Source organism: Chelonoidis abingdonii, chromosome 6 (genome assembly GCF_003597395.2).
Source record: "Chelonoidis abingdonii isolate Lonesome George chromosome 6, CheloAbing_2.0, whole genome shotgun sequence".
NCBI lineage: Eukaryota > Metazoa > Chordata > Testudines > Testudinidae > Chelonoidis > Chelonoidis abingdonii.
The window spans coordinates 16,659,796-16,678,931 of NC_133774.1; the positions used below are offsets into that span (position 1 = coordinate 16,659,796).

The following is a 19,136-nucleotide window of genomic DNA, read 5'->3' on the forward strand; positions in this document are numbered from 1 at the left end:
CTGAGGTGCCCCCCCGCAGCAGCTCCCCACGCCACACCCTGAGACCCCCCCCGGCTCCAGCTCAACCTTGCTCCACACAACAGAATGAGCACCCCGTTGCTGCTTCACTTCCGCCTCCCAGGTTGGCAGCGCCTAAGCTGATTGGCGCCGCAAGCCTGGGAGGCAGGAGAAGTGAAACAGTTCACCCCTGCCCTGCCTCCTCCCTGAGCATGCCGTCCAGCCTAGTTTTAAATATCCCAAATAACTGTGTGTCCAAGAACTTCCTTTCGGAGGAACTCCATAGTTTAGCAGGTCTTATTTATGTTAATAGGTTATTTTTATTTTAACCAAATTTTTCCTTTCCTAAATTTCATCCCATTACTCAGATTTAGAACCATGTAAACAATCAAGGACAGAGACATTGTTTGTTTTCTGGAATCCTGATTTTGGGGGGGGACGGGACACATCACGAAATAAATAAGATCAGTTCTTTGATCCCCATTATAAGCCTTTATTCTACAGGTGTTACAGCAGGAATCAATTTTGTCCTTCAGTGTAATCCCAGTAGCCTCAATGAAATTACACCAGAGATTAATCTGGACCATTATGCTAAACTAATCATTTGGCTGAGTATCTGTTTCACTTGATCACTTGGGCAAATGACCAGAATTGGCAGGTATTTGGCCAGGTAACTGAAATTATGAACCTTGAAAATTATTTATTGCATACAATACACCACACAAGGTTCATTGTGCTCACAAACAATACAAATAACAGCTCTGTGCTCCAATGAGCATAACAATCTAACTTTGACAGAACACAGAGAAGTGTGCGTAAGAGGAAGGCAACTTCCAGGAACCTGAATGCAGAGGCACAGTAAATGTGCTGAGTCATCTTGTATGTATGAAATGCAGCGTAATAACTGCTTAGTCACATAGCAGATGGATTCATTTAGGCTTGTGGCTTAGATTGAAAATAAGAGCAAATCTCAGGCAGGTAGCAAGTCTGAAAACCTACCACTGCAATAAAGGATACAGAGACCAGCATGGGGATCTCGCGTGGTTATGTGCCCTAACCAAGTTTACTCAGTTTCAAAAACTATAGCTTGATTAAAATAAGGTGACTACATATACTTGTAACTAATTTGATACAGAACTATGTATATACTGCCTTAACCACGCTGTGGCACAAAAATCTGCTGGGTGGACAGAGGAGCTATCCATTTGCCTTTTAATTTAGGATGTAAGCACCATAGAGCAGGGACTGTATCTACCTCTGTAGGCTGTTTAGCACAAGAGATATTGTAATACGGGGTGCTTCCTCTTTTTTCCCCATTCTGGAGAAAGCTGGCCAAGTTAAGGTTTGTAGACCAAACCCTCCCAAACCCCACCCCTGAAATTCTGGCTGTTTTTCATCATCTTCCTTTTAAGATCATGTGTATCAGGCTGATATTTGCATTTTTAAAAGTAAACCTCTTGAGGAAGCCACTTTGATACTCATTTAAAACATGCACAACGATTTTAACAATTGCAAACCCCTCTGATTCACTACTATGTTACTGCCTTGTGCTGTGTGTTAGCACCGTTAATTATTTTGATTAATTTTTTTCAGGAAGCGCATTGCGTAGCACTTGGGAACAGTCCAGTTTAGATATAAACTGAAGCAATTCTAGACTTAATCCATGTATTTCTTTTCCCAGATAAAATTAAACATTTAAATCCAGATCCTTCACTTGCCCCACATGCAGAATTCTCAGATTTCAATGGGAATTTAACAGACAGTGTGGGTGAGAAATGGGACCCTTACTTGATCACCTCTACAGATCTACAATTGGCTCAAAGCTGGTTAAGTCAGAGACAGAAATAAGTCTTAACCCATGAACATCATGCCTGTTGACACAAATGGCAGTGGGTACTGAAGAAAGGCATATGAATAAAATTGCAAGGGTGCTGCAAATCAGCCCTGAGACTCATTAACAGGGCTGTGTATGGGAAGGATTGCACAAACAGTGCCTGGCAATACCTATAATTAGAACTAGGGAAAAAATAAAAAATTTAGATATTTGTGAACAATGATTCGTGATTTTCAGCCAGCTAAGACAGTGGTTGAAATATTCTGAAAATTCAAAATTTTGAGACAAAATAAAATAAAATAACCCTCGTAGTTAGTGCCATGTCATTCTCTCAGAAGCACCAGCTCCTCTCTTCCCTCAAACTAAAGACTAATAATTTTCTGTGGTTAAATAAACTTTCAAGTTCCTTTCGTTTTTAATATTCGTCATGAAATACAACAGATTACATTTAATAGCAACCCTGATAATAGCAACTTCTGGTTAATGGAAACATATTGCCAGGAACCAATCCTGTCCCGTCAACACCAATGCTAATAGTTCAGATAGTAGCAACAGGCATGCAGCTAAAGTAAACTTTTTTTTTTTTTTTTTAAAGAAAGAAGGTCCTCTGAGCATGCATAGCTGAGCACTTCCACTGTGTGCCATGGCTTCCAATCAGTGGATCTATCTCTTGCTGTTAAAGTTCAGGTCCTGGAGATCCTGTGTGAGCCTGGTGCTAAGCAAGTGTGAGGACCCAAGAGGTTTGGTGTCTCAAAGTTTTGCGCATTCAGAAGAACAGCCATAACTTTTTACAGGAGCACAGGAATGGCACACACCAAGACTACAAGCACCAATGTGAGGGAAACGAGGCAGATGTTGGTAAAACCCTGGGGCTCTGGTTTCAGCATAAGCTTGGCCAAGGTGCTCAACTCTCAAGACTGATGTTTTAACAGAAAGTGAATCAGCAGGGGGACTAGCAGGGGGAAGGACTTTAATCCTTCAGATGGGAAGCCCAGCATAACATGGTTCAGTGTAAGGAGCATGGTGAGAACCAAGATGCTGACCTTCTGGCTGCTACTGAATGGCGGGCAGACATCCTAGTCAGCAATCTAGAGCAGTACAGAGCTTTACAGTATTTCTTGTGACACATAGCAAGCTGAAATTTCCTAAGTTTGCTCTAAGCCAGCGGTTCTCAAACTGTGGGTTGGGACCTCAAAGTGGGTCGCGACCCCGTTTTAATGGGGTCACCAGTGCTGGCTTAGATTTGCTGGGGACTGGGGCCAAAGCTGAAGCCTGAGGGCTTCAGCCCTAGGGCTCAGATTACAGGCCCCTGCCTGGGACTGAAGACCTGGGGCTTCGACTTTGGCCCCACTCCCTCACCTGGGGCAATGGGGCTCAGGCTTCGGTCCCCCCTCCTGAGGTCATGTAGTAATTTTTGTTGTCAGAAGGGGGTCACGGTGCAATGAAATTTGAGAACCCCTGCTCTGAGCATTATGGTACACTATACAACATTACTGTGTATCATGTTTGGTTTTCTTTAATACTGAAAGTTAATAAACAGTTTCACAACTACTGTTCTGTACCATCTATCATTGTTCCATGCTCCCCTTTCTATGTATCCCCCTGAAAACAGTTCCTTCTGCTTACTGGCAGCTTCTGGATAATAGCATCTTTTAGTGTGAAAAATTGCAAAGCTACTTTTGGTCAAAATATTCCATTGGTGAATTATGAAAAAGCTTAGATAAGGTGTGCTGGTGTCATCTGTAAGATAGAGACCTTAATCTTCACATACCTCCTACAAGTAATGTGGACATATATCTGTATTTTCATATTTTGCTTATGTATTTTACAGATTGGCAGAAATAGACCCAGACAGGTAAGTGAAATGATGTATACTTCAATGGAAGGGCATGAATAAGAATGGCCATACTGGATCAGACCAAAGGTCCATCTAGCCCAGTATCCTGTCTTCCAACAGTGGCTAGTGCCAGGTGCCCCAGAGGGAACGAATAGAACAGGTAAACATCAAATTGTGATGTTGTATTCTATATGATTTTATGAAAGTATGCTGATGAGTGTGAATATAATGTAACTAAAATATGCTTCATGCAAAAGGTCTCTTGTAAGGTATCATTACAAAGCTTATAATCTACTGAGTGTAGTCATCCCATTTGCATGAATGTATCACTCTTGTATCTGAAACTAGAAATATGAAATATAACTCTGAGGGCCTATTGTAATTATGCAAACTGTGGGCCATTAATGGTTGTTTGGAATCTTGATGGCTCCCATCAACCAGGACAATTGACGTGATGCTTCTGTTTGCAGACAGGCCTTCCTGAGAGTCAAGCTGGGAGGAATGGAAGGCTTGGGGTCTTACAGTGACATGTTGATCGTGTCAACTGAATGGAATCCATCTTTAACCTGGTGTTTCTCACTGAGAGAGGGGTTGGGATCCAAGGGACAACGAATTCCCGCCTTATGGCAAAAGATATATAAGTGAGTGGAACAGAACAAAGGGGCTGCAATCATGAGAAATCCCCTAGCTTTACTACCTAGCTGGAACAGGGGCTGTACCAGGGGAAAGGATTGGGCCCAGACTAGGAAGTGTCCCAGTCTGTGAAAGAAACTTATTGAAACATCTGAGGGTAAGTTTTATCTGTGTTCAGTTTTATTACTGTATTAGTCTTAAACTTGCGATTTTTTTTTTAACTTAGTAATTCACTTGTTCTGTCTGTTACTACTTGGAACACTAAATCCTAATTTCTTATTAATAAATCACTTTTTATTTATTCATTAACCCAGAGTTTGTATTAATACGGTGGTGGTGGGGAAACAGCTGTGCATTCCTTCTCTTATCAGGTTACAGAAGAATGAAAATTACTGAGTTTACCCTGATAAACTTTATACAGGGTTAAAATGGATTTATTTGGGGTTGGAGCCCATTGGGAGTTGGGCATCAGAGTGTCAAAAACAGGAACACTTCTTAAGCTGCTTCAATTAAGCCTACAGCTGTTAGGGGTGTGGTTCAACCTGGGTCTGGGTTTGCAGCAGGGCTATGGGTTCTGGCGCTTCAATCAGGAGGGTACTGAAGTCCCAAGCTGCCAAGGCAAGAAAGCAGGGACAGATATTAGTTCTGGCACATCATTGGCATACCCAGGGGTTTCTTTATCAACTCATCACACAAGGTGATTCCATGCCTCTTGTGCCATTCCCAGCCTTCTGGAAACAGAGGCCTAGGGATGCCATCTGCCATCCTGAACCTACCCTCCTTAACTTATCTAGTTCTTTTTGAGTCTGTAATAATCCTTGGTTTTCACAACATCTTCTGCAAAGAGTTCCACAGGTTGACTGTGCGTTGGGTGAAGAAATACTTCCTTTTGTTTGTTTTAAATCTGCTGCTTATTCATTTCATTTGGTGACCCCTAGTTCTTGTGTTATGAGAAGGAGTAAATAACACTTCATTTACTTTCTCCACACCAGTCACAATTTTATAGATCTCTATCATATCACCTCTTAGTCGTCCCTTTTCCAAGCTGAAAAGTCCCAATCTTATTAATCTCTCCACATACTGAAGCTGTTCCATACCCCTAATCATTTTTGTTGACCTTTTTTGAATCTTTTCCAATTCCAATATTATGTACCAGATAGGTCAGTGTCAAAATCCAACTCATCGGCTGTGTGATCTTGGGCAAGCTGTTTAACTTCTCTGAGCCTCAAATTCATCTATCTGTGAAATGGTGGCAAACCTGTTCAGCTGTTTTTGAGACACAATTAAAACGTGTGTAAAGAAGGATCAGTGGACATCATTCTTCAGGCCTGTCACTGGGAGATGTAGGAACAGAATTTCCTATTCCTAGTCCTGTGCTTGATTCATTAGCCTTTGGGCTTTGCCATCCAATACAGCTACATTTTTGAATATTCCAAAAATTTGCTGTAGTGCTCCTTGTAGAAAACTTGCAAGGTGTGATTGTAGGAAGAAGCTAGGAGAGACTCTAAAACTGGCTTTTCTGAAGGGTTTGAGCAGAATTCTTCTCTTCAGTCTATTTGGCAGATCTAGACTTCATTGTTTTGCCCTTCCCTACCAACGTGAAAGTCACCAAGACTGGTGCATATTTACTGTATGGAAAACAGGCTATAGCATCTATCCACCATAGAGATGATAGGAGTGAATTTTGGCCTTTATCTGGAACATGGTCTCATATGTTATTGCCATTAACAATACCCACTACGCCCTGCATTTAAGTAACTTTCCTTCATGTTCTGCCAAACAAGGCTAAAATTTAAAGGCGGAAGACTCCTTGAGCTCATCCATTGATAGCCAACTGCAGTGCTTTCACTTGGGAAGAGAGGTGGTCTCTGAGGTCAGCAAATCATAAATCATTTAGAGCTTTAGATATCAAAATGAGCACCTCAGAGACAACCCAGAAATTAACTGACATCTAAGAGAGGCTACAGAGCAGCTGTATAACGAGCTCTCTGAATGTTGCACCACATAATTAGTGTGTAGAAGTGTTTTGCACTAGTATCCACTTCTGTCTAGGTTCTTATATGACCCTAGTATCTCAGGACCTCTGTAGCATCTGAACTTCTCAAGATGTTCAAGCACATTATTAGTCTTGTCTGGGGAGGACAAGAGTGTGGTTCAGTATGCCCAGGTCCACACTGGAGTGGAAAAGTGGCATTCTTCTTGTCATGTTGAGGGGAGAAACGTGTTTTTGCCCACAGCTGCTTCCTGATTATCCTAGAGAAGCCAAGGGTCTAAAAGGACCTCTTCCAACTTGCACACACATGAAGCAAGCTATGGGCTCCATCCCTCAGTGAAAAGCACTGATATAATAATATAGTGTGTTTGCATGACTGTGCCAGCCAGTGCACATATTCTGTTTTTATACTGTAGGGTGCTAAATAATGCCCGCTATTCTAGTGAAAAATTAAAATTAAGTAATGAATGAGCCCAGTCCTAACTGGGTGACAGAGAAGTGATGCAAGGCTCCTGGATATCATCCTAGACTGCTGGCATTCCTTTTGTGTGGAATATGCAGAGATCAATGGAATTAACAAGTCTTTTTAAACAACGTTCCTAAAAATGCAATGTATGTTCATATCATCTGGCAGCACGGAAGGGTGAAAGACTGTTTTTCCCTTGGCAAATCAAAGAGGGCTTCTTTACAACTTCAGTGTCTGGAAGGAAAAGTAATGGAAACAGCCAGCACAATATAGCGCCACTGGCTAGTGTGTGACTGGGAGGTTAGCCCACAAGGGGTTTAATTGGTTTTTGGTTTCTGTTTAAAGCTTTATGAAGAATGTATGTGTGTGTAGTTACCAGCTGTGTTTCTGCCTTGCTACTGTTCCTGTAGCAATGACATCAAGGCATGTTTTAAGATCCATAGGGACTGATTCTAGCCTGACCGTGAATTCTAGGGCATTGATTAAAATGTAATTAAAAAAAAAAGGAGAGAGTCTCTCTCTAAAGTAAAACCTCTCTCTCTTTTTAGTTTTTCCTCTGTTGCAGCCTTGTCATAGCTCAGATTTTGAAAACCATCCTCTGAAAATCTTTATAGCTTGTGAAATTTATGGTCTGTGTCACAGTGATACCTCCATACGTACACTTTGGGTTTTAGCATGTGAAGTTGAACAGTTAGGGTATGTTTACATGTTAGCAGCATAGCAAGAGTGCTGCAGCTGCGCTGCAATAGTGTAGATGCTTCCTGTATAAACAGAAGGGGTTTTTCCACCAATGTAGGTCCATCCACCTCAACAAGAAGTGACGGCTAGTTCGATGGAAGAATTCTTCCCTAGGTCTAGCTGCACCTAGGGTGGAGATTAGGTCAATCTAACTACATCACACGGGGAATGAAATTTTTCGCAGCTCCGAGTGTCGTAGTAAGGTCAAACTAAGTTTCAGGCATAGTCCAGGCCTTAGTGCCTGGAAAGCTCAATGCCTGAGGAACTGGGGAGCAGGGCTGCCTGAATGGGAGACAGGGCCTTCTGAGTGCTAATCTACTCTATTCCAGGTCGAATCCAGCTTTGCCACTGGCTTGCCATGTCTAACAATTCTCTAAACCTCTCTGGCTTTGACTTCTCTTCTCACCCAATGAAAAGTATGCTATTTACATGGAGACAGCTATCTTGATGTAAAGTCCTAGTGGAGAGAAAGCACAGGAAACTTTTGTCTCAGTGTAGCTATTCGAGGTATATTTCATATAGGGGAGCAGGATTAGCTACACTGAAGAAAGAATTACCTATAGCTTGTCTGCACTAAGATTTTACATCGAAATAGCTATCTCAATGAAAAAACCCCATCTTTTTGCAGTGAGGCCATAGCTTCTCTGTTTCCCCATTGTGAACTGGGAATTAGCGCCTCTCTTATAGGGGTGCTGAGAATTGACTGTGTGAAGTTAGTGCTGTTCTTTGCCAGGGCTGATCATTATTATCCTGCAATAGATTCAGTACCAATTCAGTGCATTTTACTGTCATGTTACACTCATTCACATGATGGTAACACGATGCAATACACACATGCACACCATGTTTTGGGTTTGTCTCGACTAGACCTAAAAGAAGGATTTTTTTTTTTTTTTAAGAACACGTTAGCTAGCATACTCAAAATCTAGTGCAGACAAGACAAGCTGCACTTTAGCAGGAACTAAATGGATAAGTAGAAGCCTAAGCTTCCCTCTTAGCTAGCAGGTGTGGAAGTACAATTATCCTTGTCTATCCTAGAGTTTTAGAAAGTGTGCACTAGAACGTGCAAGCTAGTGTACTCTGATACACCTTTCACCTTAGTCTACATAAACCCTTATGGGTCAGGGGTGATCAGAGCTTGGCCAGTGACTGGTGAGTCAAGCTGACCAGTGACGTTATAAACAGTTCTGTGTTACCCAGAGTAAGATTTGAGTATTCAGGTATGTAAGCTCATCACATCTCTAATAATCTGTACACAGTGATACAAACCAAGACTTTACAGCCGCCATGCACTAAGGATTTATTGCTTGAGGCATCATGGAAATTCAATTATTATAAGACAATTTCATAACTGGGATACAAGAGTCGATTAAGTATGTTTCCATGAGCTCCGAGATCAAAGCCAGTGTCCTTTCAGACTCATAATGCTGATCTCTATTCCGATAGTCTTCCACTCCTATCTGCAAGGAACTCATAGCAAGAACAGACCATACGAACAGAGATCTGCCAGACAGAGCTCTGAAAATACTTCTGACCTTAGACTTTCACTCAGATGACTGGCAGACAGACTGAAGTATCTAGTCAACAATATTCTGACTTTTAATACGCTACAGTTCTTGCGGGTAGTGCCACATTTCACTTTGCAGGAGTCGCTGGGAAACACTTTTTTTTTTTTTAAATCCTTTACCTTGGCTTCTGCAATCTGTCCTTACTGAACAGCACAGAAACAAAATGAGAGAAAATGGTGCCACAAAGTGCATTTATATTTGCCGTCAGTCTTTCATCCAAGTGATTCATTCTTCCTTCTGGAGTAAAGAACACTTTTTTGTTCATCTCTCTGCTTCTTTGTATGCCTGAATGTGGGCATCAAATAACATGTATGGTCAGGCTGGCTCAGATATCAATGTTGGCCCTGCTTACGCTGAACAAATTGCAGTTTCACTGCTCTATACACCTTTTCCATCTCTAGGGCTCATTGTTTGCATTTTGCAAACAATATTTGTATATTGCTTTGAGCTCTTGGGAAAAAAAAAATAAAAGGCAGAGCTTTGGAAGAAATCGTGCCCATTGTTTGGCATAGCAAGCTGCAAGTGCTCATGGTAAGAAGCAATTCTCAACATATCTGAAGTGTGAAATAAATCGGAAAATATGTCACTAGTTACAATAGAAATTTCTGAGTTTGAAGCTGGTGGCTACCATTTTGTTGGGAAGTGACATTTCTGACACTAAATAATAACCATAATTAATATTAAGCAACTGATAATATTTCTCATTTGTACAGAACCTTTCATCCAAGGGTCTCCATACACTTTGCACATCTTAATTAGTCACCACAACAGACTTGCGAGCCGAAGTATTATTACGTCTAGAGGGTTAAACTGAAGTGCAGAGATATTCAATGGACTTGCCCAACGCCAAGGGAATCTCTACCAAAGTGAAAAGTTGAACCCAGGAGTTTTAACTTCCAGTCATCTGCTCTATCCTCTAGGAAACACTAACTCCAGCAGTCTGAGAGCTCTGCCTAAGAATTATACCTCTACCCTGACATAACACAGCCCAATATAACACGAATTCGGATATTACGTGGTAAAGCAGTGCTTCGGGGCGGGCGGTGCTGCGCACTCCAGCAGATCAAAGCAAGTTTGATACAATGCGGTTTCACCTATAACGCAGTACGATTTTTTGGCTCCCGAGGACAGCGTTATATCGGGGTAGAGGTGTACACGTTTCCATGCTGCCTTGTTCATCACTCCTAATAAATTTTAGTAACATGAGTATCTGGGGACATATTTGCAATACTAGCTTCTCTATTTTAGTGACAGCAAATAATCAAACCCACAGATAATTCATCTCCATTTCTGCACAATTAAATGTGAGCACAAATCCTATTATTTAAATGCCTAAGACACCGAATTTTCCTCCCTGTGCTGTTCTTAAATATCTGAACAGTAGGATTTATGTCAGCGATTAATTGTGGACACAAGTTTGATGGTACAATTAATTATAAGCACAAACATTTTCCTGCAAAAAGGGAGACCAAATCAGAGCCCCATAAAAAAATCAGACCCATAATATTTTAAACAAAACAAATGATGCTTAACATGGATATGTGCTCATTTACAAAGATCATCCGGGCTCCACAATCTTGGTGTCACAACAAAGTGTCACTTTTTAATAAGCAGCTTTCTATAAGATGTGTTTCACTCAGATTCATCATGAGAGACTTCTAACAATGGTTTGTCATTCATTCCCATTTTAAACTTTGAACAACAGAATTCACAAAAGTGAACCTGATGACGTCAGATAGAGCATCGCATAAGATTCCTTACACATCTCTGCAAGGAGCCTCAGTCTTAGCCTGCAGCGGCTCAGCTATTGCACCCTTGAGATTTAATCTGACTGATATGCACCACACTGTCGATGATGGGATGTGGACAAACATGCACTCTATCGACAAGAACAAGCCTTCCAAAACTTATTTCCCTTTAAACCTTTCTGGTAAGATGTCTAGTTCTGTAGTTGGCACACAGAATCTAACCAATGAGGCCACGTCTACACTACGGGATAATATCGAATTAGCTAAAATCAGTTTTATAAAACTGATATTATAAATTCGATTTCATGCGGCCACACTAGGCACAGTAATTCGGCGTTGTGCGTCCATGGTCTGAGGCTAACGTCGATTTCTAAAGCGTTGAGCGTTTGCATTGTGGGTAGCTCTTCCTTAGCTATCCCATAGTTTCGCCGCCATGTCTCGCCGCCCCTTGGAATTACTGGGGGGTGAATCATTATGTCGCGGGTTGTTTCTGGGTAAATGTCGTCAGTCATTCCTTCCTCCGGGAAAACAATCAGGCTGACAATCCTTTCGCCGCCCATTTTCCCTGGATTTGCCCTGCGCAGACGCATAGCACGCAACCATGGAAGCCGTTTAGGCTTTTTTTTTTTCCGGCACTAGTATGTTGTACTGGATGCCGTTGGGACAGAGAGGCGATACTCCAAACAGCGCTACAACACAGTAGCATTCACTTGTGCTTTTGCCAGATGATAGCAGAGATGGTTAGTGGTCATTCTGTGACCGTCTACTGCCAGAGAAAAACTGGCAATGAGATGATGGTTATTCTCTCCTCCTCTGTTACTGTCTGCTGCTATCATCGATGCCTGCTTGAAAATCGGCCGGGCCGCAACGCAACAGGCACAATTGGGAATTGACTCACCTTCGGGACTGAGGTCAAATCCCTTCCCTTATTGGTGATCTAAAAATAGAGTCAGTCCTGCCTAGAATATAGGGGCAAGTGTATTAGAGGACCAGTGTATCAGAAGCACAGCTGCTCCGTGTCAGTATTCATCCAGGGGGTGCCCCTGCAACAACCCACCCGTTGCTTCCCTCCTCCCCCCACCTTCCTGGGTACCGTGGCATGGTGTCCTGCCCATTTGTGTCATGAAGTAATAAAGAATGCAGGAATTAAGAACACTGAAGTGTTTAGTAGTGACATAAAATGAGTGGAGGCAGCCCTCTACCGGCGTGGATGAATGCTAAAGTCAGGCAGGACATTACAGTGGTGTGGGGAGAGGCCCAGCATTGCTGCTGCTATGACAGCTCCAGAATCTTTTCTGTTACACAGAAAGGGAGGGGCTAAAGCCCCCAGTTAGCTATGGATGAATGCTGGTTATTAGCCAGTTCTGTCCTAGTCTAGCTGGGAGTAACCAGCCAATGTTGGCTCTCGATGTCAACATGTTGAAGTCATGAGAGTTACTGTCCCTATTGCACTACCACGGGAAGGGGGGAGGGAGCAGAGCGGAATACTGCCTCTTCATGCTGCAAGCATCACTTACATGCATCAGTACTAGGGTGACATTGGAAATAGTCATATAAATTATTTCTTCCCCTTTCTTTCACATGGGGGGGGGGGGAGAAACGGAGAGCTGTTCTGACCACGCCAGACACAATTTGAACCTACAGACATTGGAGCTCAGGAAGCAAACTTTTCAAGAGACTGCTGTGGGACGTGGGATAGCGTTGGAGTCCTCAGTACCCCCTCCATCCATGCAGCATCCATTTTGAGCTCTGGCTTCGTTGGCTTTTCACGCAGCTGTTTCCTGGAGATTTTTTTTTCAAAACGCTTTGGCATTTTCGTTCTGTAACGGCTCTGATACAGCACAGATTTGTCTCACCATACAGCGATAATCCTATCTCCATAGGTCCATGCTAGAGCCTTTTTTTGATTTGGGACTGGGCATCGCCACCCCGGCCCATGCTGCGTGATATACCCACGCGGGAAGCAGAATAAACTTCAAAGTTTTCGCCGGGATTTCCTTTTACCGTACCTGCTCCACGTTCAGATTGCTGTCCAGAGCGGTCAGTGTGCACTGTGAGATAACGCCCGTCGATTTCCATCCACACTAACCGTAATCCGATATGTTAATATCGAATTTAGCCTACTCCTCTCGTCGAGTACAGAAATCGATTTAAAGAGCCCTTTATATCGATATAAAGGGTGTTGTAGTGTGGACGGGTACAGCGTTAAATCGATTTAACACTCTTTAAATCGATTTAAATGCGTAGTGTAGACCAGGCTTCTGACTCTGTAGGGCTGCATTTACAGTAATAGTGTATATTCTTGTTGCTATTGCAAAGAACAGGCTGCATGTAGCAAGCGCCTCAGAGATCCCAATGGGTTGCGGGAGTAGCATACTTACTTAGTGCTAGGTCTTTAAATTCTGGAAGACTGGCAGAGGCACACAGCTGATAGAAGATATGATAGTTTCGTTCATCATCTGCCTACAAAACAAAAATATGGAGTTACTTTAGAGCCAATGACATAAGGACAATCAACAGTCTTCATTTTTCTGCCACTCACAGCAGGGTCTTCCATACCCCAAGGTTCATCCCAACCATCGCAACTTCACATTACTATGTGGTCAGCGTGGCTTCCTAAAGGCAACTCAAAGGTCAGTTTTAAGCAGTACAAGCTTCTTTCCTTTCAAGGGCATGTTGCTTTCATGGCATTCTTAGGGACAGATTTACCAAGGCATTTAGGTGCCCAAAGATGCAGGTAGGTGCCTAAATCAGGTTCTTTTGTAACTCCTAAGCACCTCTCTGCATCTTTGGGCACCTAAATAAACTTGTAAATGTGGCCCTTGGTCCCTACTAGCCCAACCTATGGAACAAGCAATCACAAACCATTACTCTTTCATGTAAAACAACAAACATACTACCTGTGTGAATGTAAAGCAGCTACACTGACTGTGGTAGTATACATAATTAACAGTGAAAAAACATGAACACTTTTACTTTCACCTTACTGTTAAACCAACACTTTTAGATTTAGAGAGAAAGTGTTTGACAAGATTTAGCCAGCTCTCCTTAACGCACTGGGCACACCCACAGTACAAGAGCACTGCTACCCTGCTTATGATTATGCCTCTTTACCACAGCCACTGTCACAGAACCTGCCAATTACTGGAATTTCTAGGTAAAAACATATTGTTACTGGGGGGCAGGGAGGAGAATGCTGTAAGGATATTGACTAATCTGCAGTTCATGAAATCAAGTGTCAAAGCCTCTCAGAAGAGCTGCATGTACAGGTGAGTTACAGCATACATCAAAAGCCTTGAAACTTTAAGGTTCAGCCAAGACTCCCCTCTATAGCAGAAACCTTGATGCTTAAGAATGAAGAGTGCCTGAACCAAGTGAAGATTTCATTAACTACAGGTAAAAATATTGATGCTTGGGGATGCTTCAAGATCAAAGCTGATATTTAAATACAAAATCTTACTATTATTTGTGAATCATGCTTTGAGCAAATGATAGAAGACAGCAAATTCCCTGCCCTGGGCTCCATTTCAACATAGCAGAGAAGCACATACTTAAGTGCTTTGCTGAACCAGATCCAGTCAACTAGCTAAGATACAGAAAGCACAGACTGAACCTAATGATGCACATACTTACACATAAAACAAATGTGTACCTCATATGATCCTGACTATCCTCACCACAGACACCCACCCACTCACACGCAGAGAGAGACTATGACCTGATTTGGAAAAATACTTAAGCACATGCCCAAATTTAAGCTGATGAGTAGTTCCATTAAAAACACTGCTCACATGTAGGAAGTTAGGGATATGTGTGTGTGTCTCTCTCTCTCTTTCTCTCTCTCTCACACACACACAAACACACTTACTTAAATAGTGGGATTTGAATTTGAAAAGTGAGGTTGCAGATAAAGAAAGAAGAATTACAAAAATACTATGGAGTGAATTGTTTGAAGAAAATTGCTCCCCAAACAAACTATTAAAAAAAAACCCCACCACAAATGAACAAAGTCTTACCAATATGCAACTTCTACCTTTCATTAAATCTTTGCTGAAAAATGGGGGCCATGATTGCTCTTCTTGGTGTGATAATCATAACATCTGCAGATTAGCAAGGTTCCAAGTGTTATGACTTTCCGAGGGGCTTTTTAAAAATTTTTTTATTTTAACCTTAACTTAGAGTTCTGTGGCTTTTACTTTTTAAAATAACTACAAAATTCTAATACATTTATTTCCTAGATTAATATATTTACAGCTATAATTCTACTTTACCTTTTTTTAGCAACATGTAACAAGAGCCCTAATGCATTGTATTTCTCCGATGATCTCTTTTTCTGCATTCCAATTCAATTCATTTATTTTATTTAAAAAAATAATACAAAGAAGGATAAATGAGCTCTAGGTACCCTAACAGCTATTACATTTACAATCAAAAGTACAAAACAATCATGGTATGTTTCACGAGCATATCTACAGTGCAGCTGGGCAACGAGTAAGGCAAGAACGCAACCCCGTGTTCTGGGTTCCCCTAAACTTCTGACTGTCAGAATCTGGAAATCGCTAACTGCCTTGTTCCATTCATTCCCTCTGAAGCATCTGACACCGGCCACTGCTAGAAGACAGGACACTGGGCTAGATGGACCAGAGATCTGCGCCAGTATGGCCATTATTATGTTCTTAACATTCCAAAAAGCTTTTTAAAAACAGAGCACTGATACAAAGCCAGTTCTGACAATCAAAACCACCATCATATGTTCTCAGCCTCTAACTCTGAAGAACTGTCAAAATTTGTTAGATTAGTCTCCAAAGCCAGGGTCTGCCAAAAGTCTGACTTATAAAAGGGAAGGTTTTAATGTATCTATATCCATCTTTAAGAAAAAAAATGCAAGTTCACTAAAAAAATAAAAATAAAATTAAGGAGTCCAAAGGAAAATGTTGCATAACTCACCTGGAACATAACTCTTGATTTTTCCAACAGATACGTCCTCATGTTGGCACCAATGATATGGTATCTTTTATCAAAGCCAATCTGAATGTATTTCCCAAAGCGACTGCTATTGTCGTTCCTGGTTGTTTTAGCATTTCCAATTGCCTGTATGAAATAGAACCCAACATAAATTGTAAGTTTGCATATTATCTCAGGAAGACAGTTTTTTACTCTCCAGAGCCTAGAAATAAATAAACCTAGCACATAGATAGTCAGGTGAAGATTGGAGAGAGAGAATTCCCAATCGGAAGTAGTCAGAGAATTCAAAGTGCAGTAAATTGATGAAGGCAAAGGACCTAGATGATCTCTGGTATGGCCCAGTTCACTGTATCAACATTAGCTGATTTAGTTTCAAGGACTTTTATTGTGGAAGAGTACTGGAACCTTAATGGAAATGTTATAACATTCTCAAAAATTAGAGAGAATATGTCACTGACATTCCATGGCCATAACAGTCCTCTGACTTGCCTTTTAAACCCCCTTAGCCTTCATTAACCTATATTTAAGGATATGTCTATATTGGAGCTGTTTATGTAACTTCCAGCATGGGTAGACATCCCACACTAGGTCTAACTAGCTAGTGCGCCAAAAATAGACCTGTAGCTGCTGTGGTGTGAGTGGCAGGAGATGCTAGCCGGCCCAAATATAGTCCCATCTGAGACCCTAGGTACATATGTGGGTGGCTAGCCCCTCACACTGCTGAACTTTGTGCTGGTGATAGCTGCCAGACTGACATTCCTGGTATTTCATGCCCTCTCTTTATCCGTGGGACAGGTACAGCACGGGAGGACAGCAGTGCCTCAAGCTTTACGCCTTCAGGGGTTAGAGGATAGTTTTAGTCACCATGCCCATAGGTGCTGACTCTGTGGGTGCTCTGGAGCTGGAGAACCCACAGAAAAAAAAAACAGTGGGTCCTCAGCACCCATCAGCCACAGCTGTTTGGCGAGGCCCCACCCAAACAGGTGATCCATTGGGTACTGCTGATCAGCTGTTTGGCAGCTGGGGGAGAGGCTTGGGGAAGGGCAGAGAATAGCGAGGGGGTAGTGTTGGGGATGGGGTGGACTAAGGGTGGGGCCTCAGGGGAAGAGGTGTCATGGGATCGGGGCTTCAGGGCAGAGCAGGGGTGGAGCATCCTCAGGGAAAAATAAAAGTCAGCGCTTATGACCCACGCCCACTCAATCATTCAATTTCATTCAGTACTTATATAGCACCCATAGTGTGTTGGAACTTTACAGACATGTAGAAGGACATGGCCCCTAACACAAAGAGTATACGATCAAGGTCAACAACTTACCAGTGCAATGAAGTACCTCTCAGGTGAGACTGCCAAACAAGAATGCTGATTACTAACAGTTTGTGGTGGTGGTTTTCTGAGGTGGACTTGTCTATACTTAGTCCACTAGGAACTGGACACATCACCACATCACTTAATATACTGTAGGGCTGTGGCTCCTCATGTGCCATCCACTTTACCTTTCTAAGCGTTTTGTGCAATGACCTTGTTGATAGTCTGAGCAAAGAGGCTGACTGAACGAGCTGGAGACTGAACGCCCTTCTCATCTCTAATAACGGTCTCTTCTCACCCGTACTGAAGCACGTTGTCGGGGCACTGTGAGGGAAGCGTGCTCTTTTGACACGGATATCCCTAGAAAGTGAAGTCCTCCATCACATAACGGGGGGCAATCTGGCACTTTGTAAAATTCACAACAATGAAAACACATCCATTTTATTGTTACAGATGTACAGGTGTGTCCACTGGGGCATCACAGGGGTATCCATCACCCAAGGGAAAGGCCTGTCATCGCAGCTAAGTTATTGTACAACAGTGGCAGCTCTCCAGACCAAGCATAGGCACTAAGTGCTGTGCCTACAATATCTGCAATAAATGCAGTCATTATTATACATTGCTTCAGTCACTTTGGAAAGGATAAAAATAGAGCTGCAGCCTAGATGCATCCAACAATTGTATGTAAGAATCCCTGCAGCCAGTACGGCAATGATAAGGACAGGGCCCGGCTCAATATTCCCACAAGTAAATCATCTGCCTCTTCAAAACCTAAATCCACTGACAATGCCTCAGTGTGCCAGGGTAAGAGTTCAGCCTTGATTTCAGGTTATAATCAACGAAGTCCTGAATACGCCAGTCTCAAGTTATGTAAGTGTATGTCTACACAGCAAAAAAAAAAGACCCAAGGTCAAGCAAGTGGATATGTCTACACAGCAATTTAAGACCCAGCTATCAAGCCCAGAACTCCCCTAATAGTCCGCACTTCAAATGTGCTAACCTAGGGCTCAGACCCAGGAGCCCAGGACCTCTGCAGGGCCGGAGAGTCTGAGCTCTGTTGGTTCCTCTGTACGCCCATTGGTCCCAGCAGCCCTCTGGATGTATCCCAGAGTTCCTTGGTGGCAGGAGGGGCAACACTGAAGGCAGCCAGCACAGCAGTCAGAGAGCGCCTTATGTCTCGGCCGAATGCAATCCCCGTTCTCCGCTCCTCTCACACCCGGTAGCTCGGGCTCCAGCTCCTCCTCATTGTTGTGCAGACCGTGTCACAGCAGGGAGCAAAGCTTGCACAGCAGGAGGTGGCTCTCAGACATCAGGGAAGTTGGGATCATCCCCCCTGGCCATCTAAAACTGGGAGCTCTACCACTCTCACACCGGCAGGGGCAGCCACTGGTCCTGCTCCGCAATACTGGTCCTTGTTCCCAAGCCCCCAGAGCCTCGCCTGAGACTTGGTATGCAGGGCGCCTGGGCTGCATGCACTTTCACAAACAGCAAGTCAGGAACCCACCTCCAACTTCCCCACCAAGCCTCCCGGGAGCCCTTATCTTTGCTTCCTGTGGTTCAGGAGCACACCGCGCACAAGCCCTGGGGAAACACTTCACCATCGGCAGCCAGCAGCAGCCAGGCTGGGGCGTGTGTGCGCTTTCCTCTGAAACCTATATTTTATGCCAAACTTCAAGACAGACAGACAAAAATAAAACAACAAACAAACAACCCATCTTCGTGGAACTTCTCATTTTAAAAATTAAGAATTGCAAAGTTTCATTTTAATCGTTTGACAGCCCTGGAGAGTTACGTCCTAAGCTTACCTTCAGTGACGCAGTGCACATGCCATTTCCTGCCAACGTGACTCAGCCTGGACCTGAAGAGCTCAATTCTCAAACTACGCTTCTCACCCTGTACTTATTCTACTGACATTCTACAAAAGAGTTTGTATGCAGTTTATGCCCTCAGGTGCTTTCTACTGGTCATAAAATTCTTAACGTAGGGTTAGAAAATGCAATGTCATATGCTCAATGCCCAGTGGTCCCATCATCCTCAACAAAACACACGGA

General features: G+C 42.8%; 1 protein-coding gene across 2 annotated transcripts in view; it reads right to left on the reverse strand.

Annotated features, from left to right (window-relative positions):
• MYO5B (myosin VB) overlaps window positions 1-19,136 on the reverse strand; it is a 380,719-nt gene that overhangs the window by 164,496 nt on the left and 197,087 nt on the right. For both annotated transcript variants that reach the window (XM_032768192.2, XM_032768191.2), the window contains exons 6-7: window positions 15,762-15,905; window positions 13,196-13,277 (exon numbers count right to left, since the gene is read on the reverse strand). In XM_032768192.2, coding sequence (XP_032624083.1) covers window positions 13,196-13,277; window positions 15,762-15,905 — 226 coding nt within the window. The remainder of the gene's footprint in view (window positions 1-13,195; window positions 13,278-15,761; window positions 15,906-19,136) is intronic.